This window comes from Mastigoproctus giganteus, chromosome 4 (genome assembly GCF_048544385.1).
Source record: "Mastigoproctus giganteus isolate SK-2022 chromosome 4, ASM4854438v1, whole genome shotgun sequence".
Lineage (NCBI taxonomy): Eukaryota > Metazoa > Arthropoda > Arachnida > Uropygi > Thelyphonidae > Mastigoproctus > Mastigoproctus giganteus.
In genome coordinates this window covers 159,012,256-159,038,835 of record NC_143578.1, presented here as the reverse complement: position 1 = coordinate 159,038,835, position 26,580 = coordinate 159,012,256, and the positions used below count along the sequence as shown (strand labels likewise).

At 38.6% G+C, this 26,580-nt stretch overlaps 1 protein-coding gene across 2 annotated transcripts in view; it reads right to left on the bottom strand.

Annotated features, from left to right (window-relative positions):
* Nucleotides 1–26,580, bottom strand: part of Mtr4 (exosome RNA helicase Mtr4) — a 499,068-nt gene that overhangs the window by 418,000 nt on the left and 54,488 nt on the right. For both annotated transcript variants that reach the window (XM_090371841.1, XM_090371842.1), the window contains exon 5: nt 20,619–20,793. In XM_090371841.1, the coding sequence (XP_090227967.1) occupies nt 20,619–20,793 (175 nt within the window). The remainder of the gene's footprint in view (nt 1–20,618; nt 20,794–26,580) is intronic.

Genomic DNA, 26,580 nt, shown 5'->3' with positions numbered 1-26,580 from the left:
GGAAAACATGGGGAAGGCAAAGGACCCCCCCCAACCAGAAGGCACTTGAGGAGTTACTGTTATTGGGTTTTAGGAGTATCAGCAACCAAGGCCATATTGCTCCGTGTATATACTGAATGTAAATTGTGTGTTTTCTTAGGTCAATTTTCTGTTTACTGGACAAAAAACCAGTGTTTCCAGGATAAAAAAAACATGCTACCCTTGTTTGAAGTTGGGCTAACTCAGCCATGTTATGAAAAATACCCATAAAAATTCCTCCCATCATCGATGGGATTCAAACCCAGGTCTTTTCCACCCGTTGTGGGGAGGATGGTGATCCTACCAACTGTGCTACCCATGAGGGACATTTGAGGAGTTATGGGGTAACCAGTAGAACAGCAAAGTTAGCATTAACAGCTGTGCTCCCTAGATAAACATAGAAAGGGAAGAAAACAAAGGACATACAAAAGATGACAGAATGGGAGATTTGGGAGGAAGAAGTATAACAGTCGATCAGGAAGTCCCACATCTAGCAAATCCCAGGATTAGATAACATCAGCAAATACTGGTACAAGAAATTCAGCTGCACATGCACATAGCAGAGCAGTTCACCCAGATGATCAGGCATCCTGACACAATTCCAGGGGCTCTGACTCAAGGAATAACCTACCAGAAGGCTAAGAACAACAAAGACACCACAAACCCAGTGAAGAACAGACTGATCACCTGTCTCCCAACAATGTACAAGATCTAAGAAGATATCAGACCACTTGGAGAGCCAGAACATCATGTGCAAACAGCAGAAGGATTGTAAGCAGACAAGCAAAGGATGCAAGGAGCGGTTGACCAATAATGCAGAAGTTATGGAGTAAGCCTATAAAAAGCACCACAAGCTGTGCATAGCCTACATCAACTACTGTAAGGCCTTCGACTCCATGTCCCATAGCTGGCTGAAAGAGACAATAAAAATCTACAAAGTCAACCCAACACTGACAAACTTCCTAGAAGAAACTGTGGCAACAAGGCAACAATCAAGGTTGTCCTTGTTGCCACTTTCAGATATACCCTAAAATATGGGAGGAAGAACCTATACCCCCCTCCTCTCGCCTGATATACATGGATGACAACAAACACTATGCCACAATCAAGAATTGAGTTCAACAGCTACTCCGATCACCGAAGAGTTCAGCACTGACATCGGGATGCAATCTGGCCTAGAAGAATACAAGACATGTGGACTGCATCAAGGACATCATCCAGTAGACCAAAGCCACCAGCGGAAGACTGGTGAAGATATCGAAGCCATGGCAGATGGAGAGACATACAAATATCCGGGGATGATGCAGGCTCAACAGCTAGAACACAAAGAGATCAAGGCTCGACTCTGTGAGAAATACCATCAGAGACTGAGAAGCCTGCTAAAATCAAAGCTGAATGTGGGAACATGGTCACAGCCATAAACTTACACAGCCGCAGGTTGCCAAGATAATACATATACTATACTGGGTCTGTGGCATAATAACGGACATATGTTTTTTTCATTTACTGAGTAAAGCAGCTCCTAGCCAAAAAAAAAAATCTGGAAAATCTGCTATACATGATAGACATGGTACAATATAGAAATATTAATAAATTCTTATATACATGAAAACATTATACATCATCAATTAATTCAACTAGCACATGACGAGCCAAGTATACTGTGCAATGGTCATCCCGAATTCAGCCACAGCATGAGCCAGACAAGCACGCTTTAACAGAAACTGCTGAAAAGTGACTGTCCAAAGATGAGCATCACATCCTACAGAATGATCATCGCATCACTATAATGCATTGCAGGAGCACACAGTAATGTCCAAAAAGATAAATAGTTCAAGGAACAGCAATCCAACAGTAGTCAGAGAGCTGAACAGAAATTATCCATATTAACCAGCAAAACCAAGCTGTAAGAAAGTGTCATTGCAGTATCAAACCCAAAAAAAAAAAAAAAAAAAACTAAGCCTTTTTTTTGCCATCAGTGATGGCAGGAGCAGAAGTGGACACCCACACAGGAAGGAAACAGAGTACCGACATCCTGTCCACATCTGCAAAGAAATTTCTGTTCCAAAATTAAAAATAACATACTATTCCATGTAAATAAAAAGGTCAAGTCCACCACTTCATCCATTATATAATCTGACCTCTTCCAATTGCAAAAGGATATTCCATCTTGCAAAAACTGAATTTGCAAAATTCTGAAAGGCAATAAAATTTTCCCTTGTTTTAATAAGTAACAGCTCAGTCCCATCTGCCAAAAAAGTAACATCAACATTATCTAGTAATTCCAGACATAAATCAGCATATTCCAAACAATGAAATATAACATGTTCCCATGTTTCTAGATCCCTACATGTACAGTTGCATCTTTCTACGATTCCAAGACTATGTTTAGTAAAAATGATCCGTGACCTTTTAAATAAGAATGTACAATTTAGATTAGGTACCAACCAGATCAGTTTAATATAATTTACACCATTACCACAAGGAAAAAATTAGCATGTTATTCTACCTTTTTCCGAACAATTCCATCTGCTTTGCAATTTTTATAAAAGGGGCTCCCAATTCCTCTTTTCATTTTTAAGTTATTTTAAAGTGTTAATTTCAATGACCGTCAACCTAAATTGCATCCCCCTTCTCAAATAAAAGAACAGGCCTCTAAATACTAAATGTAAATCAAGTGGCATTTTACCAGCTTTTTCCTAGTCAGTTTTTTCCTAGATACTGCAATAGATCTGAATAAAAATCACAACATTCATCAACGATCTTTTATATTTAAATTTTAGTGCACAATGTACATTAAATTTCTATAAAGTTCAATATTCCTTACTATAAGTTATTAACAACTTCAATTTCAACACATGATAAACTACATTGCATCCTTCTCCCACACAGTGGACAACGAAAGTGAAAGAACAATATGTTCCATGACTTCTTCTTTCTTCCACCTTCCTCATGGTAGGCAACTGTTGAAAAAATGTTGCCAACAGTTTTTGAATAGTTGTGGCGTCATCTGATTGTGTTAGCAACCAACTGTTAATATATTTACCAGGACATTTAAAACATGATTTTCATTGTAAAAAGAAAAAAAAGAAAGAAGATACCTACTTATAGGCAAATTAAAAATGAAAACAGTAAAATCAACCAAAAAACGTAAAGTTTACGGAAAAACGTAGAACCTGGCAATCCAAAGTTTCTGAAGACCTTGACTGCGGTAGTCAAGGTCTTCAGAAACTGCAAAGAGCGAACAACAAATTTTGTGTTCAACTGGACAAAAGTGCCACAGAAATATTTCAAATGATTAAGCAAGTGTATGGAGATATTGAACAATTAGACTTTACACCAGCCGGTATTCAAATAAACAAATTCCAATCCTGCAAATTAAAACACTTTATTTACAATAAAATAAAATAAAATACGAGCGTATAAAATGAAATTAAATGAAATAAAATAAAATATATAGTGGTCTAAAACTGATGTGATTTAATTTACAATAAAATACAAAAATATATACATAAAACTATGATGATAAAAGCGATCAAAACAATTAATAAAATACCGTAACAACTGTAGCTTTCAGAGATAGCGATCTCCTTTCTCAACAACATATTTCTGCTGTGTGGCACATCCTTAAATAGCAGATCCACGGCACTCATCACATGGTTCCTTGGGAGTAAGGCCGGAATTTCCCTTTTATGCACCGGAATCGGAAATGGCTCGAGAGCACGCTAGCTGAAACTGTTCATCTCGCCCAAGAACCACGGTTTCCAAGAGGGGATGTAAGCGTACACCCTTGTCTCTATTAATGGAACTGCTAGCTGCCCCAATACGTAAACTCTCAAGCTATTTACGGTCCCAGAAACCTGTGCATGATCCATGATGACAGCATCCTCCGGGGAGATTTGATGTTGCTTCTCCCAAAAATGTTCTTCCACGGCAGACTTCCCATAGTTTGCAGACTTTATTGCATTCATATGCTCCCCCAGACGATCTTTCAGTCGTCGCCCCGTCTCACCTACATAACACACCCCACAATCCGGACATTTAATTTCGTATACCACCCTACTGTTGGATTCTTTCATTATAGGGCCTTTGACACAGGATATCACTGTGTACAACCTCCGTCCCGGGAGTTGCACACATCATATCTAGCACCCCCGAATTATTCATGCAATGTGGTCTGAAAGGCCCAGATCGTAGGGAATGTATGCAGTGCTCACAGGGGCAACCGGCTCAGTACGGGTGGACTCCGCTCCTCTAATAATTCTGTCCAACACCCTCTGAGGGTAGCCGCATTTCTTGAGGTCTGCCGTGACACGAATAATTTCGTTATCTCTGTCCTCGGAGGTGCTACAGTGGGACCACCCCCTATCTACTAAAGCCTTGACAACACTGCCCTTGTGTTGGCTGGCTTGTGCCGAGGTATAATGAGTATATTGATCTCGGCACATGGGCTTTCTAAACACTTTGGTCTTAAGCCTACAACCATCCCTAATAACCAATACGTCAAGGAATGGTAGGGTTCCCTCTGCTTCCACCTCCGAAGTAAATTTAATAAAAGGGGAGAAGCTATTAAGTACATCAAGTATCTGATCCTCCCTCCCCTTTTGTATAATGGTGAATGTATCATCAACAAATATTTTCCATTTATGCATGGGAAATTCCAAACCCTCAAAAATTCTAACTTCCAACTCTTCCATAGCTAAGTTAGCCACTATGGCACTAATGGGGGAACCCCATGGCTGTGCCATGGATCTGCTTATACATGACATCTTGGAAATCCATGGTGGTACTGGATAAACAGAACTCCACACCCTCACAAATATCATTAACACTAAGAGGAGACATAGTACTTAACAAAATATCCTTTTCTAATGCCATTCTAACACACTGGACTCCGAATTTAATAGGGATACAAGTGAAAAATGATGTAACATCAAAAGAAATCATAATCTCGTCTTCTCATGTAGTCTGTCCTTTTATAAAATCCACAAACTCTTTGCTATTCTTGATAACCAAGTTGGAAAGTCCTACTATGGGTGCGATCAACTTGGCTGGGTACCTTGATAGAGCATACGTGGGACTATTTACAAATGATACAATTGGCCTGAGTGGTACACCCACTTTATGTATCTTGGGGAGCCCGTAGAATCTGGGTAAGCGGCATCCAGCAGCATGTAATGACCAACATACCTCCTTGGATATCCATCCTGACTTGTGCCACTGCTGTATAAGGCTATTCACTTGTCGTTCCACACTAACCAACAGATTTCTACGGACAACTTTGGACGTAGTGGTATCTTGCAATAATTCCAAGGGTTTATTAAAATATTGCTCCTTGTCTAAAATAACTGTGGCACTACCCTTGTCTGCGGGTAAGACTATGATTTCACCATCTTGTTTATGTTCCCTCAAAGTCCTTTTTTTGACTAGTACTAAGGTTGGAGGAGGCCGACTTGGCCTGGCTCAGGATAGCCGCAGTTCTAATGCAAACCTCATAAGCCTGGATCGCTGGTAACTTATAAACGGCTCTCTCGATGCCCAATGTCTAATCGTTTATAAAGTCTAATTGTTCAATATGAATTGTCCCAGTTTTGTAGGCCTATTTAGAGATATCCTTAATGGCTATGGTCACTCCATAGTGCGGCACATCCGCGAATTTGAGAGATGCATGATGGAGGACAAACAGAAACAGCATTTAAGATTTGCGTACAGATGTAAAGTACATGGCCTAGTCCCATATGGGTTCCACATAAAGATGCCTTTTGATGATGATCATTTAGTTAGGGCTACCAATTGGTTCCAAAAAAGGATTTTGTGTATCTGGATCCACAAACTACATGATGATCTAAGGATTACCAGAAGACAAATTGGTTTGGCTCTAGAATGTGTTAATAATATATCTCCTGTACATCGATCATTGGTAATGAAATTAGTCTTGGAGAAAACAACTAAGGTTTCAGATGTGTATAAACAGAGGCAAATCAGAAAATTTAATAGATTATTAGAGGAGACAGTGATTACACATGACCATGTTAATACTAATTTTATTTGTAATCTCAGTAGAAAGCAGCTAACTAAGGAACAGGAGGGGGTTTTAAGCTTGGGTACCAAGTTTTCTCTGATGCCCAACAAACCTCCCATCACGGAAATAGCCATGGGCATCGAGAGAGCTGTTTATAAGTTACCAGCGATCCAGGCTGATGAGGTACGCATTAGAACTGCGGCTATCCTAAGCCAGGCCAAGTCGGCTCCCTCCAACCTTAGTACTAGTCAAAAAAGGGCTTTGAGGGAACTTAAACAAGATGGTGAAATCATAGTCTTACCCGCGGACAAGGGTAGAGCAACAGTTATTTTAGACAAGGAGCAATATTTTAATAACTTGGAATTATTGCAAGATACCACTACGTACAAAGTTGTCTGTAGAAATCAGTTGGTTAGTGTGGAGCGACTAGTGAATAGGTTAACAGCGTTGGCACAAGTCAAGATGGATATCCAAGGAGGTATGTTGGTCATTACATGCTGCTGGATGCCGCTTACCCAGATTTTATGTATCTTGGGGAGCCCGTAGAATCTGGATGCCGCTTACCCAGATTCTATGGGCTCCCCAAGATGTGTGTATACCACTCAGGCCAATTGTATCATTTGTAAATAGTCCCACGTATGCTCTATCAAGGTACCCAGCCAAGTTGATCGCACCCATAGTAGGACTTTCCAACTTGGTTATCAAGAATAGCAAAGAGTTTGTGGATTTTATAAAAGGACAGACTACATGAGAAGACGAGATTATGATTTCTTTTGATGTTACATCATTGTTCACTTATATCCCTATTAAATTCGGAGTCCAGTGTGTTAGAATGGAATTAGAAAAGGATGTTTTGTTAAGTACTAGGTCTCCTCTTAGTGTTAATGATATTTGTGAGGGTGTGAAGTTCTGTTTATCCAGTACCACCATGGTTTTCCAAGATGTCATATATAAGCAGATCCATGGCACAGCCATGGGTTCCCCCATTAGTGCCATAGTGGCTAACTTAGCTATGGAAGAGTTGGAAGTTAAAATTTTTGAGGGTTTGGAATTTCCCATGCATAAATGGAAAAGATTTGTTGATGACACATTCACCATTATACAAAAGGGGAGGGAGGATCAGATACTTGATGTACTTAATAGCTTCTCCCCTTTTATTAAATTTACTTCAGAGGTGGAAGCAGAGGGAACCCTACCATTCCTTGATATGTTGGTTATTAGGGATGGTTGTAGGCTTAAGACCAAGGTGTTTAGAAAGCCCATGTGCCGAGGTCAATATACTCATTATACCTCGGCACAAGCCAGCCAACACAAGGGTAGTGTTGTCGAGGCTTTAGTAGCGGGTGGTCCCACTGTAGCAACTCCGAGGACAGAGATAACGAAATTATTCTTGTCACGGCAGACCTCAAGAAATGCGGCTACCCCCAGAGGGTGTTGGACAGAATTATTAGAGGAGCGGAGTCCACCCGTACTGAGCCATTTGCCCCTGTGAGCACTGCATACATTCCCTACTATCTGGGCCTTTCAGACCACATTGCACGAATAATTCGGGGGTGCTAGATATGATGTGTGCAACTCCCGGGACGGAGGTTGTACACAGTGATATCCTGTGTCAAAGACCCCATAATGAAAGAAGCCAACAGTGGGGTGGTATACGAAATTAAATGCCCGGATTGTAGGGTGTGTTATGTAGGTGAGATGGGGCGACGACTGAAAGACCGTCTGGGGGAGCATATGAATGCAATAACGTCTGCAAACTATGGGAAGTCTGCCGTGGCAGAACATTTTTGGGAGAAGCAACATCAAATCTCACCGGAGGATGTTGTCATCACAGATCATGAACAGGGGTTCTGGGACCGTAAATGGCTTGAGAGTTTACGTATTGGTGCAGTTAGCAATTCCATTAATAGAGACAAGGGTGTACGCTTACATCCTCTCTTTGAAACCGTGGTTTTTGGGCGAGATGAACGGGAGGTTGTCACAGACATTCTCTCAGATATGCCAGACAAGCTGTACTTGGTACCTGGGAGTCTAAAACGCTGATGGAACTGATATTAGGGTGACACTCAAGTCAAGTGGACCCAATTTCGGCCAAGTCCGGACGGTCTGTGACAGCCAAATCCTCTGCTTGCACCTTCACGATGGTGGGACTGTTAGTAATCCTGGGTATAACCTCCATGCATAAGCACATGGTGGGTGACCACCCAGGTGTGAACCAACGTAAGCAGGGGTCGAGGTGTGGCGCCCACACCACATGGAGGAATGCCGCCCCTCTATGTTACCAGGCAGTACTAGGTGGTAGATGACTCTCATCAACCGGTGAAATACCACCACTTTGCTTATTGCAAGCTTGAAGTGGTGGAACCCATGTTTAGTCTCTAAAGCTAAGTTCCGGTCAACCCTTCCCTATCTCTTCCCTCAAGCAGTATGATTGATGACTTTTGAGATTATGATGAACGTCGTGGCGAGATCCAATATTCCTTAATTTCGAGGGTACAGCTCTAAAACGGTTTTCGCAGGCCGGCCGCTAGTTAGTACACCGGACCAAACCTATTGGTAACTCTCTAGGAGGCTTCCGGATCAGCTAGTGTATAATCTTGCTACCTCTACTCTGCCAGACAGTGACTGGAGGGAGTCCGAGTAGTGTGTATGCGGGGAGCATTGTCAAGGCCATGTTATGTCAAGGATCTGGGTATATTCTTACCACATGTACGCCATATCCAAAAATTTCATTACTTCATACAGCATGTCCCACCCACTTTTTCTTACTATTGAATACACCATGAATTGTCAAATTAATAGAACAAGCTTATCTGCGAAAAGATCTAAACCTCCCAAGGACTTCCTAATTCATTTCACAAATATACGTGGTCTCAATTCTAATCTCAACGATGTCCATTTCCACTTGCAGTCTGCCAAACCACATGTACTTTTTCTGACAGAATCTCAGTTATCGGTTGATTCAACTGCTGCTCATCTCAGATGCCCAAATTATTCGCTGTATGATTCCTTTCGCCTCAAAGGTGGTACTTGTGCATATGTCCGTTCTGATATTCCCTGTCAGAGACTTGGCAATTTGGAATCTCCTCTCTTTGATCTTCTCTGGCTTGGAATCTCCTCTCTTTGATCTTCTCTGGCTTAAATCTCTCTACCTCATTGTGTCAAATTCATCTGTTGTCTCTACCGTTCTCCCAACTCCACTAATCACTTGGAGCTCTTTGACTTCCTCTCGTTGCAACTTGACTTTCTTCAGTCCAACTTTCCTAACAGTGAGGTAATTTTCCTTGGTGATTTTAATGTTCACAACTCCAGCTGGCTTCCGTTTTCTAGTCACACCGACCCAGCAGGTCGAGATGCTGAGGCTTTTGCAATTACTAATAACCTAGCACAGATTGTTCATTTACCTACGAGAATACCAGACAATCCGAATCATACAGCCAATACGCTTGATCTTTTTCTTACAAACAACCCTTCTAAGTACACGGTCGAAGTGAGAGGTCCTTTAGGCACTTCAGATCACAACTTGGTGACTGTCTCTTCTCCAATGGAACCTTTATCTCGTGGCTATTCCCAACCTCGTGTTGTTTGGCATTACAAGAATGCAAAATGGGATGACCTGCGAGACTTCTTTTCTTCTTTTCCTCGGACAGATTACTGTTTCAAAACTCCTGATGTCAACGTTTGCTCAGATCGTGTCAGTGAAATTATTCTTGCAGGAATAGAATCTTTTATCCCACACTCCACTTTAAAATCTCGTCCTTTATCTAAACCTTGGTTTTCCAATAAATGTGCTAAGGCTGTTCAAGAGAAGAATGTTGCATATCGTAATTGGCTTGTTTCTAATTCTTCAGTTTCATTTTCTGCCTACACCAAAGCTCGCAACAATTGTAAAGCAGTTATTAATCAGTCCAAACTAGAGTTCGAACAGGCTAAGAGTAGAAAACTTGCTTCTTGCCCTAATGGTAGCCGAGCATTCTGGTCTTTTGCCAAAGCTATTCGCTGCAACTTTTGCCCATCTCTGCTTTCACCTCTGTCCAAACCAGATGGTTCTGTTGTCACTTCAGCCAAGGATAAAGCTGACCTGCTAGCATCCCATTTTTCTTCCAGCTCATGTATTAATGAACGTGGTAAAACACCTCCCGCCATTCCCAACACGGTCCATTCAATGCCTCCTGTGGTCTTCCGTCAAAAGGATATCAGAAGGATTTTGATGAATCTTGATGCTAAGAAAGCTCCAGGTCCTGATGGTATTTCTCCACTTGTTCTCAAAATCTGTGCTCCTGAACTTACTCCTATTCTTTGCCGCCTTTTTTCACTTTCTTATTCCAAAGGTGTTTTTCCTTCTGCTTGGAAATTTGCTCATATCCAGCCAGTTCCTAAAAAGGGTGACAAATCCCTCCCATCCAATTATTATCCCATTGCAATTACTTCTACCCTTTCTAAAGTAATGGAGAAATCAATTAACCACCAACTCTTAAACTACCTAGAAACCTTCCGTCTGATCAACGATCACCAGTATGGATTCCGTCAGTGTCGATCCACTGGTGATATCCTGGCTTATGTTACCCATTTATGGACTACTTCAATGGAAAGGTTCGGTGAAACACAAGTAGTTGCTCTTGACATCTCAAAGGCTTTTGATCGTGTTTGGCATAAAGGTCTTCTAAACAAGCTTCCATCTTATGGTTTGCCAACTGTTTTTAGTAATTGGTTATCCAGTTTTCTCTCTGATCGCTCACTGAGGGTGATGGTAGATGGCTCTCTGTCTTCTAACTTCTCCACTAATGCCGGTGTCCCCCAAGGTTCAGTTCTTTCCCCCACTCTTTTCCTCTTGTATATCAATGACCTTCTTCCATTGACTGGAAATCCTATCCATAGTTTTGCCGATGATAGGACATTGCATTCAACTTTCCATTTTGAGAAATCTTGTCCTGCTCAATCAGCTTCAATTTCTCGAAAATCCGCTACCAATTCTTTAAATGCCGATCTTCAGGCAATTCTCCAGTGGGGCAAAGACAACTTAGTTGACTTCAACCCTTCTAAAACTCAGTCTTGTCTTATATCTGGCAAAAAGGATTCTTCTGCTCCTATGCTTATCTTTAGTGACACTCCAATTTCTAGGCAAAAGGATATATCTCTTTTGGGGATTACCCTGACTTCTAATCTCTCTTGGCACTAGCACATTACAAATATTGCTTCCTCTGCATCTAAAAAACTTGGTTTTCTCTTTCGCTCTCGGCGTTACTTTTCTTCCAAACAGCTGCTCACTCTGTATAAATCGCAAATCCGCCCTGCCATGGAATATTGTTCCCACATTTGGGGTGGTGTCCCCAAAACCTCTCTCAGGCTTCTTGATTCCATTCAGAAGAGGGCAGTTAGGTTAATTAATGACTCATCTCTAACAGAGTCTCTCCACTCGCTGTCTCATAGACGCACTGTTTCTGCTGCATGCCTCTTTTACAGATACTTCCATGGGCACTGTTCTTCTGAATTGGCTTCTATAATTCCTGCTCTCTCTTTCAAAACAGTCCGAACACATGCCGCCACCAGCCAACATCCATTTACTGTCCAACTTCAAACCCACAGAACCAAATTTTCATCTTCCTCATTTATTCATTCAACTGCCGTTTTCTGGAACAACCTTCCTTCATATGTATTTCCTGAAAATTACAATCTACAGAAGTTCAAGTCCAATGTCAACAAATATCTTCTTTCGTCTTCTCAACCTACAACCCAAGCACGGTACTAAGTACTATAGGTTCTAATACCTCTCATGTTTGGGGTTCACATAAAAAAAAAAAAAAAAGCTAACGCACTCCTGAGCCATTTCCGGTGCATAAATGGGAAATTCCAGCCTTACTCCCAAGGAACCATGTGATGAGTGCCGTGGATCTGCTATTTAAGGATGTTCCACACAGCAGAAATATGCTGTTGAGAAAGGAGATCGCTATCTCCGAAAGCTACAGTTGTTACGGTATTTTATTAATTGTTTTTATCGCTTTTATCATCATATTTTTATATATATATTTTTGTATTTTTTTGTAAATTAAATCACATCAGTTTTAGACTACTATATATTTTATTTTATTTCATTTAATTTCATTTTATACGCTCGTATTTTATTTTATTGTAAATTTTATTGTAATGTAAATTTTAGTTGCAGGATTGGAATTTGTTTATTTGAATACCGGATGGTGTAAAGTCTAACTGTTCAATATGAATTGTCCCAGCCTTGTAGGCCTATTTAGAGAAGTGTATGGAGAGAATAGTCTGTCTCATGCACATGTGTTCAAGTGGCATAAACATTTCCCCCGTGGAAGAGAATCACTGGAAGACAATGAACATCTGAAAAAACTGTGTTTCAATACTAGGGTTTATTGAAAAGGTGCAGGAAATCATTGCGAATGACTGATGTTCAATGCTCTGAATGAGTTCAGAAGATATGTGCATTAATAAGGAAACCATTCAACAAATAATAATCCAGATTTGAGAGAAAACAAAGGTCTGTGCATGGTTTGTTCCATATTCATTAACAGGTAGTCAACGAGAGGCACGAGTTCGACACTGCAGGGAACAAACTGAGGCTACTGAAAGCAAACCAAACTTCCTGAATTCGATTATTACAGGTGACATGGTGTTTTCGGTACAACCCTCCAATGCCGGTAATGAAGCGACAAAGTGGGGAGTGGAAATCAGCAAACTCTCCCAAAGCCAAAAAAGTTCACCAAGAAAGGTAAAAAATCAAAACCATGCTCTCACTTCCTACAATAGTAAGAGTATTGTGCACAAGAGTTTGTGCCCGATGGCTAAAGTGTTACTGCCGCCTGCTATCTGGACATTTTGAAATGTTTGTTGCAGACAATCCTTCATGTGGCCTCAGCATGGGGAATATGGCAGTTGGTTCCTCTTTGCATGACAACACACCAAGCCATAAAAAGCTTTCACTGGTCAGGTTTGGCTAGCAAAAAAGTCAGTATACTATCACACCCACCATATTGACCAGACTTAGCTCTGTGTGACTTATTTTTGTTCCTAAAGCTCAAGGCACTACTGAAAGACTGTTATTTTCATGACAACAACACCATTCAAAGAGCTGTGACAAGAATAATGAACAGTATACCAGTCACGCCATTACACTCGTCATTCCAGTAGCTTTATGATCGTTGCATGCAGTGTGTAAACACAAGAGGAAGTTAGAATAAAGGTTAGTTCTTTAGTTCTCATATGTGGAATCATTACTTTTCTCTAGCATTAGTCTCATTTTCTAATTTGCACTGTGTAGTTCACTGGATTTTCTGCACAATCAGATGCTGAAAAATTATGTTTCAATTTTTTAAACATAGTTTTTTAAGAAATTAGAAGGAAGCTAAGATAAAAACTGAAAAACAAAGAATTAAAAATGATGCAATTCCCAAATTTTTCCCACAAAGTTTTGGTGGGGTGGGTGACTACAAGGTTGGAAAACATTGATCAAGGTGTTTCCATATTGCATTCTTAATCCTTATCCCCCTATGGTAGGTAGACACAAGTTCTTAGATAAATAATAATAAAAAAATAATAATAAAAAAATAGACACTGAAGCTAAAGCAACTTTAATTTCATTCATAAGACTTGTTTTTTTTTTTTTCTTTAAATCTGTGTTATAATCCTCCTGCCCATAAGTTTTTTTGATGCAATCCACTGTTAACTATATGTAGAGAAACCTATGCTTAATTACATAACAGTGTTAAGTATATATAACAGTGGTTTTATTTACAAGTATCCCCTTGTTTAGTGTGCTTTCATTTACCACAATGTAAATTTTGCTTTTCACAGTTTTCCTGCCAAGGAACTCATTACCAAATTCTCAATGTTTCATGGATTTCCAATTTGTTTTCTATGCACCATTTCAAATCAAAGGTTGTTATTACTTAATTTCAACCTTAAGATTAATTTACACATTGCTATAACTACTGTTGCACCAAGAGAATTCAACTGAAAAAAGAATAACCACAACATATATAATGGTGTTTGGTTGTAAATTTTGGAGTCAGTGACATGCTATGAGGTAGCTGAATGCATTGAAATGTAGGGGGGAAAAACTACTGATAATCAAAATTATTAAGTTCTGCAAATTGCAGCATCTGGAGACTAGGCACCTGTGAGGTGATCTGATTAAGGTGTATAAAGCCTTGAATGGGCTGAGCAGGCTCAATTCTGATGGGATTCTTCCTCTAGCTCAGATTACAAACCTGAGGGAGCATAAATTCAATTGAGGAAACACAGTTACAGAATAGATGTGCAGAAATTTGCCTTTAGCCAGCGAGTAGTTGATTGCTGGAACAAACTTCTATCTGTCATTGTGGAAGTTGATAGCTTAAATAAATTCAGAGAGGAAATGGACAAACGTTTAGAGGGAATGGATGTGTGAATTTTTTTTTTTGGCTGATGCTACATAAGCTTGCTTTCTTGCATCACATGCCTCTGCTGCTATTACTACTTGTTTCTCTGAGCCATTCATATTAGACCCCACTAGCACTGTAATTCTCTCCTTATTCAGTTTACCACCATGGCTGGTTGGTTGTTTTTGGTTTTATTAATGCATCAGTGACTAAGGCTATAATGCGCCTTACCACCATGGCAATTCTGTCCTTTGAATGCATAAATCTTATTAAGAAGTAGGCTATAAAAGTGTCCTAATTCATCAACATTAAAAATATTAAACTTTCTATACTGTTTGATCAAAACATGTAGTTTCCTTTTCCTCCACTCATCAACTGGTAACATATTCACACTAGAAGAGTCTCCACAAATTACTTTGTAAACTAAACCATATTTCTTAAAGAACTACCAAAAATACTAATGGTAATCTATAGAAATTGCAGTATCAAACCGTAAATTATAATACTGTACCAGAAGTAAGGTATTATAAGTTCAGCTTTCAACATACCTTAATTAAAAGGTCACAATTACAATAAGACACAGCAACAATCCACTAAGTAATTCAGAACCGTGAGAATTAACGGCAAAAGCTTCACTGTGCTTCACATGGTCAATGCATGAAGATAAAATATAGAAATAAAGAATTTATATATTTAAAAAAAAGTATTAAGTGGGAAAATGCCATTATAATAATACACTGTGTATTCATTATCGTGAACTTTTTTATGCAGGAAAACTTTTTACCCGGGGAAACTTCATACGGGGAAAAAAAAATACATTACAATATTTAAGAGTTGAAATTGACACTTAAGATACTAAACCCAGTACAGGGAAAACTTCTTATCCGGGTTCTACTTTATATTGGAATTGATGCTTTTGAGGTCTATAAATTAATATATGGTAACAACAGTTATGCCTAGTGTTCAAGAGCTGAGTTTTTGGTCAAGCAATAAGTTTTCTATGCATTCCCTTCAGTTAGGATACAGAGGGTTTAGAAAACAAATTACTAAAAGACATTTTATTCAATCATTGGAGCTCACTTAATTTTCCAATGTCAACATGCTAGGTGATTTTGATTTTGCCAATCAAGCATCATTTGCTGCATTAAAGAACATGGAATTTCCAAGGAAAATAAATTATAAATGTGGCCAATCTTACATACCAGCATCGAGACTGTAAATGCTGGAGTAATAGACAGTAATTTTTTTACTCTCATAAAATGCACTGACTTGACCTTTTAAACATCACATGGCACAAGGTCTGATTTTCTTTTAAGCTTCTGCAAAAGATATTTAAAAGGTCAATGTATTGTATGAGAGTAAAATTTCAGTGCTAATAGATGCTAAAGCTTTAATACAGTAAACCCTCGCTATTCGCAGGGGTTACGTTCCTGCGAATGCCGAAAACGCGAATACTGAGTTATGGCTCCGATAGTAATAAAGGCGTTCCGTTCCAAAGTATGAAATATATAAGAAAAACTAGTCTAAAATTTTGTCTATGTATGTATTATATGTACCTTCATAATATGACTATGTACATAGTGAAATGCAAGCATATGGCATCGAAATGAAAATAAGAAACAATTTAATATTAAATGTAATATTTATTAGAAATTTCAAACAAATCTTTCAAACCAGCTTCTTTGCTAGCTAAAAAACTTATCCCGCCAGTGCTATCACCAGTTTCGCTAAAGCGTTGATAAAGGAGTTTTGCCTTTTCACGAAAGATGAGTGAACTTAACGGAATTATATTTTGAATTCTGTCTTCTATCCACAGATTTAAAGCTTTTTCCATTTTTTCTAATTTAACATCACAAGTTACAGAGCAAATTTTTGAAGCAATTAGCGCGTTTTCACGGACACTACGGTGGATTTTTTCTTCCTATTTTTTGATTGAACTTACCGTTGACTCATTGATTTTATAATGTTTTGCCAATGAGGAGACACTTTCACCATTAGAAAATTTTTGTCTAATAACTCGATTTTATTCGCTAATGTCATCACCTTCTTTGATCTTTTCACATTTCCCTTGTTATTCGTAGCCATATTTTTGTACGGATTAGAAAGAACTTGTCCACAATGTCACTTTCTGCCGTTAACACACTCGAAAAAGTCTGTTTTACACTGCAAAACGGTAGATTTATCACTTTTGTAAGCATATCAATTTATAAATTGATAAATTTATTCAATTTATAAGCATATAAATTAAAAGCAAACGATGGCAAGTGCATAACACATACTGAACAAGGATTAGCGAGAAACATCCACACTCGCGATTTTGTCACCCCCCCCCCACTGAGCGCTGTTTTGACCGGGAAAGATAATTTTAGCCACGCCCACGTTTTTCTATGGCGGAAAATGTTCACGGCGCTTTAAAATTCGCATTTTTTTAGGTTTCATTTTATATTAAATCAGCGACCGCGAATACGCGATACCGCACATAGCGGGGGTTTACTGTATAAGAAATAGCAGATCTACTCTGTAAAAGTAATGATAATTTATGTCAAAGTATAATACTGCGAAAGAAAAAATATGAATATAAAAAAATTCTAAATTTCAGTTTTGAGAAATACAAAGAGCAATAATATTTTTATTAGAAAATGTCTTACAGATTACTTTTTGATTCTGGACAGATTAGGAACACTACTGACAAAATTCATGTTTTTCAGTCCTGTGTCATTCAGGAACCCAATAACAGTTTGAATCTTTAAGACAGATTATAACAAATCAATCTTGAGATATATTTCCTTATATGGATTTGAAACAAATTTAAATAAGCAGCACAGGTCACCAAATTGACTTCTGTGTTTTCAAACTGTACATGCACAGAACATGTGTTAATATGTCATTGATAATGATTAATTTCAATTTGGCTGATGTGTTGATTATAATGCAAAGCCTTTGGATTTGTTAAGTTCAAATTACTTGAATTTAGAGGTAGGCTACAAACAACACTATTATTTCACCTACCACTAAATTCAGAACAGCCAGTCTCACATTTCCCACTTCACTGTTTCACCTCAATGTGAAATGCCCTGGATTTAGAAATATCAATGACAAGTACCTATTTAATTCATAAGCGATATCAGCTGAGTACATAAGATTTTCCTGAACACATTACATAATGATATGATCTAATTAATTTTCCTTCTTTCTGTTCATATACGTAGAAATCTCCTTGTTTCTGTTTTTCTTCTCACTTAGCTAATCTTTTCTCACAATCAGCCTTCTCCAGCTAATCCCATTCTGTGATACTGTTACAGATCAACTTAACTGTTGTAGGCTTTAGCTCTTTTCTTTGCTCTATAAAAATCCATATCATAACATTATTTTCTTCTATATTAAACTGGCCAGCTGAAATTCTTCCATCTTAGCATTCTCCTTGTGCTGTATTTTTTTAATGGTGTATATATATATATATATATGTTGATGGCTTCTGTAACTACCACTTTAAAGGCTAATAATTACCCTGTATTTGCCATCTCTTTGCAGCTGATAGCCCCTAAGTTGCTCTTTTCTGGAATTAAAACCCATGCCTTTGCTTTTAATAATCATATCCTCTCTCTTTATCAAACTGGGAACCCCACGATCACTGAAGGTTCCTATACTATCAGCCTTACGATCCTACCTGGTTCAAAAGTGACAAACACATCTGAAATATTCTTCTCCCTTTCCCTAAACATGCTAATATAAACAACAATCATTTAGTTGATTAAAAATTTCCCCCCTCCCCTAGATTATCTCCTCCCACTTGCACCAATCAAAATTGCTTCCATAAGTAAAGTATAGGTTATGTAAACTTTGTACGAGGTTGTCCATATGAAAGCAATTTTTGCATTATAATTCAACCACTAATGTAGCATCGTTTTTCAATGGAGATATTAGTTTCGTGATGATTTTTTCTGTTCTTGGTTTATGTTATAATAAGGCTTTTTTCGCTTCAGTTAATTTTGAATTACCATTATTTTATTTTGAATTATTAAGTTTGATTTGATGTATCTACACAGCTGCCAAATTTTGACTCACAAAAAGCTGGAGATTAGGCATTTGTAAACAGGAATTTTTTTGGCCAAAAGAGAAAAACAAAACAAAAATGCTTACCAAAAGATATTTTTCAAAAAAGCAGGAGGTTTTTTTCAAGATTTTTCACTTCACTAGAAATATAATTCACTGAAAATACACATTTTATATTGAAATATATCCACAGGATTGTCTACCGATATAATATGCTTTTAAATATTAGCTTACCTAATATTTTTTGTCTGTGGATTTTTGTGGTTTCAGTAGGGTTGTTGTATTTGATGAGAGCTTGACACAAGGGCAACTGAGGCCTAAATGTGTCCCTCTATGGCAGGGGTGGGCAACAGCCGGCCCGCGGGCCACATCCGGCCCGCGACGATGTTGAACCGGCCCCCTCGGTAAATGCATAAATATAGAAAATCCATACCTGACTACACTCGCCGTAAACGTTCGGCTTAATTCGGTTCAATCGGGAATCGCGGCTAGTACAACAGTAACCAAGTGATTCTACGCAGCGTCAAAGAGTTATTTCCTAATTATTATTGTAGCATCGATCGAACGAAGTTCCTTTGGGTTTGACTTCTTATTGAAAAAAATAATATTGGTGCGAGATATTTTATGTAAATTTTATGCCTTTTCTAATTATTACAATTTTTAATTTAATATAATTTATAGCCTATAAAATGAGCCAATTAAAAAAAAAAAGAAAAATTGATGCCAAATGCCGCATTTTCAATGATAATTGGACATTCAGATATATTTTTTAAAAATACATTAATAATTTGGTAATTCAAGTAATAAAACATTTTTAGGTTCTGATTTTTTTTATTAAATCGTTCAATCTATTCCGGCCCGCATCATGATGCGAAAATTTCATTCGGCCCGCATCATGATACGAAAATTTCATTCGCCCGCTGACGAAAAAAGTTGCCCACCCCTGCTCTATGACATACTAGTCATTACAGACATACTTATCATTTGTATATAAAGAGCAGTTAAAAGCAGTCATAGAGCTGTATTCGCTGAAGGAAGAAGAATGTCACCAAAATTTGCTTTATCACTGAGAATATATTCCACTATCAGAGAGCCCAATAAGCTGGAAAGATCTCTGAAAGTTTCAGACCTGATAATTAAGTATCAGGGGCAGTCATTTAATAAGTTTAACAGTAAGTTGTATATGAACGATGCTTTTAAAATCCATATGAGGAAGTATAGGAATCTTCAGTAAATCTACTGATCTTTTAGCTACATAATGTGCTCTTTTCACTTCCCAAAATACTAGAGTGCTCTAACTAGCAGAAGGTTATTTCCTTATTGTGCTCTTAAATTAATGATGAAGACAAAAATTTATTTTTAATAACCTAAACTAAGAGAATTTGTATAAATTATTGCAGGCCATAAGGAGAGGTTGCATATTTTAACCAAAGCAAGATGGATTGCTTTTAATTCAGCTGTAAGTATGCTGCATTCAAGAGATAAAGAAATACTTTCTATGAAGGAAGGAAATATAGCTGCTGAACTCACATGATTATAAGTTTTATTTTCATCTATGTACATTCTATATTTATCTGAATTCTCCAAAATATGAGCAGCATTCTGGTTTTTGTAAGATGTGAAGTGACAAAAGTATTCTTATACTATTTTGTGAAAAAATATCACAACAGGCAGCAACGAACTCACATGACAGATTAGATGTATTGATGTACAACAGTTCTAAATGTTCCCCACAAGTTAGGAGCAAATCTAGAGAGCCCCCAATTTAAACGAGCAATAACCATAAATGAGCAATGTCTTGGCATCTATACCAATAGAAGAACACAGAGATTGCCAGAGCATTATTTAGCTGTTCTACATATACAGAAGTGTTAACATTTAAACTTTTAATTATTTGCAACTACCGTGACATTTCAAATAAAGAATTTTCATAAAACTGGAGTGACATCCATCTCATTCACATAATTTCAAGGGTTATATTAAAAAAAAAATTTTGCCACCATGTGCAATCAATAAGTGTTAATGTCCAAAATAATAACAGTGGAATTTGTTTGCAGCATTTTCAAAATTAACATAAACGAACTATGAATGAATACGGAGAATATCAAACAGAACTTTCAAAAAGAAACAGAATGCAATCATACCTCTGTAGTCATTATAAGACAACTGGCAGAAGGATTAATTGTAACGTCTCCAGTCATCAAACCAACATCTTTAAATTCTTCATAAAATTCTCTGTATTTTTGGTTACTAAGTGCTTTAATAGGAGTAGTGTATATTACACGCTGCTTGTCACGCAGAGACATTGCAATGGCATATCTAAAAATTAAAATATACAGAGGGCATTAATTAGAAAACAAGAACATATAGAAGATTACAATAAGATTATAGATTAGTTAATAGTTTATCTTAACTAAACTATAAATAATTTATTTGTCCAACTAATCTATAGATAATTTCTTTTTGCAAAAATTAATGCAACAATTTACCTCTATTAGCTTACTAGATAGCTATTACCTTCTTGAAACTCTTACCTGCTTTGTCAACTATTTCTATCTAACCCAGGGGCCTTACTTGCTTCCAAGAAGTTTTTCTAGTACAACCAAGATCTTATGCAGTTCCCTCATATGTAGTGCTCTGATATTCTCCAGCAAAGGGTTAACCAAGCCATAAAGCATTTCCAGAGATCCAGGACATCCACAGGAAATAAATGCCAGAAAGGAAACTTACCAGAATTTAAGGTAAAAAAAAAAGGTAAAGTGCAGCCATTATCAACCCACTGCAGGATGGAAGTCTCCTCAACAATTCATGCTGAGGGAAATGGACCATAATCTGCCATGCTGGTCCACTGCACAAGGCTACTACCGCTATCGGTTGACAGCAGTAGTAGCCTTGTGATACCATATGCCAGAGGCATATGTGATGACAGGTATAAATATGGCTTTGTAGAAGGTATGTAGAGTACGCCGGCCAAGGCCCCAGTCCCTTCGAGCCATCCTAGCAACAAAGGCAGCATATTTATTAATCTTGGTTCAGATGTTTTATAAGTGGCCTTTGAAGGAAGGATAGGTTTTGGTACCACTGGTAATGCTGACCCACGGGGCATGCTATAGCGTACTGTTACCAACAAGCTGCCAAAAAAGAGATGTAAACACCACAAACGAGGACAGCCACCAGACTACCAATACCTGAGGGGGAACAGTCAGCAATATCTTGATGCACTGTTTCCAGCGAATGACAACCCCCTTACACAAGACCAGTCCATTATATGCACTGAAAATAACAGCTACCAAAATCTGGAGACCAAGGCCCCTTTCACCCTGAAGGAACTATCCATAGCACTAGATAAAACCAAAAACAATAAATGTTCGGGTAGTGATCTCATTAAAATAGAAATGGTAAAAGAACTTGCCAAAAGCTATCCGCGCCACCTATTGCAACTGTATACAGGGTGATTCACTACCAGTGCGACAAACTTGCAGGAGGTGTAGGGGGCACAAAGACGAATCGGAATCACATAGCATTGCAGGGTCTGAAACGCCTTCGTCATGCGGTAGAGGACATTGAATGGGAGGTCGCGTGAACAGCGATCCCGCTGGAAGTCAGCATTTGCGAACCGGTTCCCGAGGCAGTAGGATGGACGAGTATTCAAACGTTGAACTGGCCAACATGCACCTCGCGTATGGAGCTGTGGGCTGTAATGGGTGCACCGCTCTGCGCCTGTACCAGGAACGTTTCCTGCACAGGCGTGCTCCTCATCATACAATTTTAATCATATGATGAGAAGGTTACGTGAGACTGGTTGTTTCACGAGAGGTACCATGAATCGAGAGCGAACGATGAGGACGCCAGACAATGAGGAGAATGTCTTACGTCTTGCAGAAGGCAATCCGAGTATGAGTACTCGAGGCGATAGGCCAACGATTGGGTATTTCCCAATCCACTGTATGGAGGATACTGTCAACAAACCAAATGAGTTCATACCATCCGCAACGCATCCAATCATTGGAGCCTGCGGATTATCCACTCTGGAGGACTTTTGCTACTTGGTTTCTTCAACAGAAACAGTTCGCAAATGCTGACTTCCAGCGAGATCGCTGTTCACGTGACCTCCCGTTCATCGTCCTCTACTGCATGACGAAGGCATTTCGGACCCTGCAATGCTATGTGATTCCGATTTGTCTTTGTGCCCCCTACATCTCCTGCAAGTTTGTCGCACTGGTAGTGAATCACCCTGTATAACTGTTTACAAAAAGGTATCTCTTGGAAGCAGGCTAACATAGGATTAATACTAAAGAATCCAGAAAAACAACCAAAATCATACAGGCCCATTTCCTTGTTGCCAGTTTTGGGCAAGGTACTGGAGAGGCTGATACTACTCAGATTATAAACTTACTAATTCAATACCAATTTACAATTAGACAAACAGTTTGGATTTAACCAGGATGCTCCACAGAGGATGCCATGGACTATCTAATCAAAACAGCAAAGGAAAAATATGTAATGGCCATATCCATCAATTTTGTAGGAGCCTCCGATGCATTTGGTATCCCAGCATATTTCACAGATTGCGATGGACTGGACTATCGCAAAGTCTACCAGCTTATAAAAGACTATCTTAGGAATAAACAGGTCTCGGTCGAAACCAAATATCAGTGCACCAGCAGACAAGTGACAAAAGGATGCCCACAGGGTTCAGTGCTGGGTCCCTGTTTCTGGAACCTGATACTGGATGAATTCTTGAGGACGTATATTGGACCAATTGACAGGGTGGCATTCGCTGACGACCTTGTCTTGCTTGTCAAGGCCACTACATAGGCTGTTTTAAAACACCATGCCAACTTGGCCAAAAAAAGTCAGGAATTATGCTGGAATGATTGCTAGGATCTGTCATGCTGACTGAGATTTTAAAAAGGAAAACACTTTATCTTATTTATAAGACAATCTTTCTCCCAGTTATTACCTATGGCACAGGTACTACAGAGCCAATTTAGATAAGAATAAAAGAATTTTCCATCAGATTCCATACAGAAGATTATACTCAACCACCACAAGCGCATGCTTCACTGTCAGTACACCTGCTTTGCAAGTCCTGACAGGGGCACTGCCACTGGACTTAAAAAATAATTAAAAGAGGACTCAACTATAGACTCAAAAAGTTAACCCCAACTAACATCTTAGGGATTACCATAAACCTTGAGACTGATATTAAAGAAAGAAAGAAAAAGAATAGCAACTTCTCTACCAGCAATGGCAGAGTAGGTAGAAACTGATGCCTAAAGGGGAAATCACTAGAAAGTTTCTGCCTCGGGTAGCCCTAGTTTGCCCCAAACACCACCCCTTTCGCCCCAGGACTCTATGCTACATTTATGCTAATATGGCATGGTACCATAAATGCAAAGCTGTGCCAACTGGGTCTTACCCAGGATCCTCAATGTACCTGTGCAGCTGATGAGAATTGGGATCATGTCCTTTATGACTGTCCCAATCACCATACCCACAGATGTAGACTTATGTCCAAGATTGGACCTATAAACCGTGGAGACGAGCAATTACTCATCTCAAATGAAATGCATTACATGGCCTTTTCTGAGTTTGCTCAGAAGTTTTTAAGACCAGGAGAAGCTATGACTACCCAGGCTTTGGCACCTCCCTACTTAGATCAGTAGGCTTACCTGATTGTGGCATGTACTGATAAAGACTAACCCAAGTGAGACTGGCCTGTTAGAATGTGTTTCCCACCCAGTGAGAATGTATGTTTTATATTGACATTTGTTAAAAGAAATATCCATATTTATCTGTATAAATGTGTATTATTAATGTATAACTGTGTATATTTCATAGAATGAAATATACACAGTTATACAAGTTCAGGAGTATGAGAATGTTTATACATATTATAGTATGCATGGTTTGTTTTTTTTTTTCTCCAAGAATGTATTCTGTGAATAGTTGTATGAATGTCGATTTGTGTGTTTGACAATCTGGAGTTCACTATCACGTCCAGATTGACCCATGGGGTGTGGTTTACTGTATTGTTACCAATACAGTAAACAATAAGTGATAGAGAGCTCTTGCATAGGTGTTTCATTCTTGGAGGATGTAAGATCATTGAGTGATAGTGTGTATGCAGTCTAAACTTTTTTTTTGTAGCTCTCTGCTGTATTTTCTTTGTCAGACGCGATGGAGAGAGTCTGTGTTTTGTACTTTGGTGTATTTAAGAATTATGAACAGTAGTCTATGCTGGTTTGCAGGTCTCAATTGTTTCTGCATTGTCGAGCATGATTGAGAGCTTGCATCAATATGATTTATAACATTCTTCTTTTGTAACACTTTTTCACATGTCCATTTGGTTTCCCGCTTGAATTCGAAATCGAAGGTCAGGATGCTACTCATTATTGTCTAACCAAGTCTCAGATAGCAGCAAGATTTAGTATTGCTATGTAATAGTGTAGCTGAGGTTGGCGTAGAACCTCTTGTCACCGGCTGGGAAAAAAGATGTAAAGTCCATTAATGTCAGTTACACACGATAGAGTGACATAAACCAGCTGCTGTTCTTACCCCTTTTTGTACTCGTCAACCACTGTATCGAACATGCCACCTTGCGACTTGTGTATCATCATTGCACAAGCGGTATGAGAGGAAAGTGATTTCTTTTGGCACAGATTGTGCAGTTCTTGTTCAACAATATACTCATGGTTCATCTTGAGCGGCATGACTGCAGGATTGATGTTGTTTGTTTGCATATATCTCACCACCTTCTTGCAAGCTAATTTTCCAATCTTAGCTGAGGAGGTAAATTTGAGCCACAATCTTTGTACAGTCCGTCCCCGCATAACTTGTTTACACTACATGAATTCGATCATACATGATTTATAAATAGGGGAATGATATCGTATATAACATGAACCAAATTTGCTTATGCACGATTCGCCTTTGTGTTTACAAGAAATGGCAGTCGAACGCGGAATCACCCCAACTGAACGCAACATAGGAATGAAGAGAAGATTCTGAAAATGTATTTATGTTTTTTATATCAGTGAAGGGGAAACATATTTCACCACAATAATGTAAAAACCCACACAATTCCAGCTATTGGTATTATCACAAATGAAATTATATTGAGTTTACTACCAGTTTATAACAGATTCCACTAGCAGAAATGCAAATGGAAATTGTTTTTATTGTTTTATGGTAGTAGCCTTCAGAAATGTGCTTTAGTAAAATGTGAGCTAGTGAGGTGTTAGTGTGTCTCTGCCTTTACAGTGTTGTTTATTCAGTTGCTACACGCAGGCAGCTTTGTTTATGTGTATCAAGCGTGCCTCCTCATTTTGTAATTGTGTTTTATTCCCTAAAAATGAGTAAAATACTTAAAAAGTGTGAAAAGCAAGTGTCCTAGTGAAGACACTACAGATTCAGAGAGAAAAAGAAAAGCAATATCGATAAACAGAGGCGGACTGGGTCAAAAATTCTTACCCGGGAAAATTTGTAGTTGCCTCATACTAGAGTTTATGGCCAAAATCACACTGGCCTCTGGCCCACCGGGGTTTCCCCGGGAAGGCTTATGGCCAGTCCGCCTCTGTTGATAGAGAAAAAAAATATGAAATTGTGCAACGCTTTGAGCGAAGTGAAAGACCATGTGACACTGCACGTGCTACAGGCCTAATTGAGGCAACGCGGAGAATTAGAAAGAATGCAGAGAAAATAAAAACAACTTTCATAGTAGGAACAACTCAAAGTGTAATAAAATCCATTAGATCAAGACACAAAGAACTGGAAGAGATGGAATGGCTGTCTTCTGTTTGTATAGAAAATCAAACAAAGAACAAGTTTGCTTACGACAGAAGCAAAAGCATTAGCAATATTTTATTATGTAATAATTTTAATAAAAAAACTAAGTATTTTGTTACGATTATTTATTGTGTTTGGTAATGTTTTGGTTACAATTGTGTGTTTAACCTTGGGTGGTCAGCACCTAACCCTATTTTTCCCATAGGGCCTGTTGTTTATATTGCATGAGGGTTTCTAGGAACACAACTATCGTGCTATACGAGGACTGACCGTCTCTGTTGCTCTTCATTGTACAGTCAATCCTCATATAACATA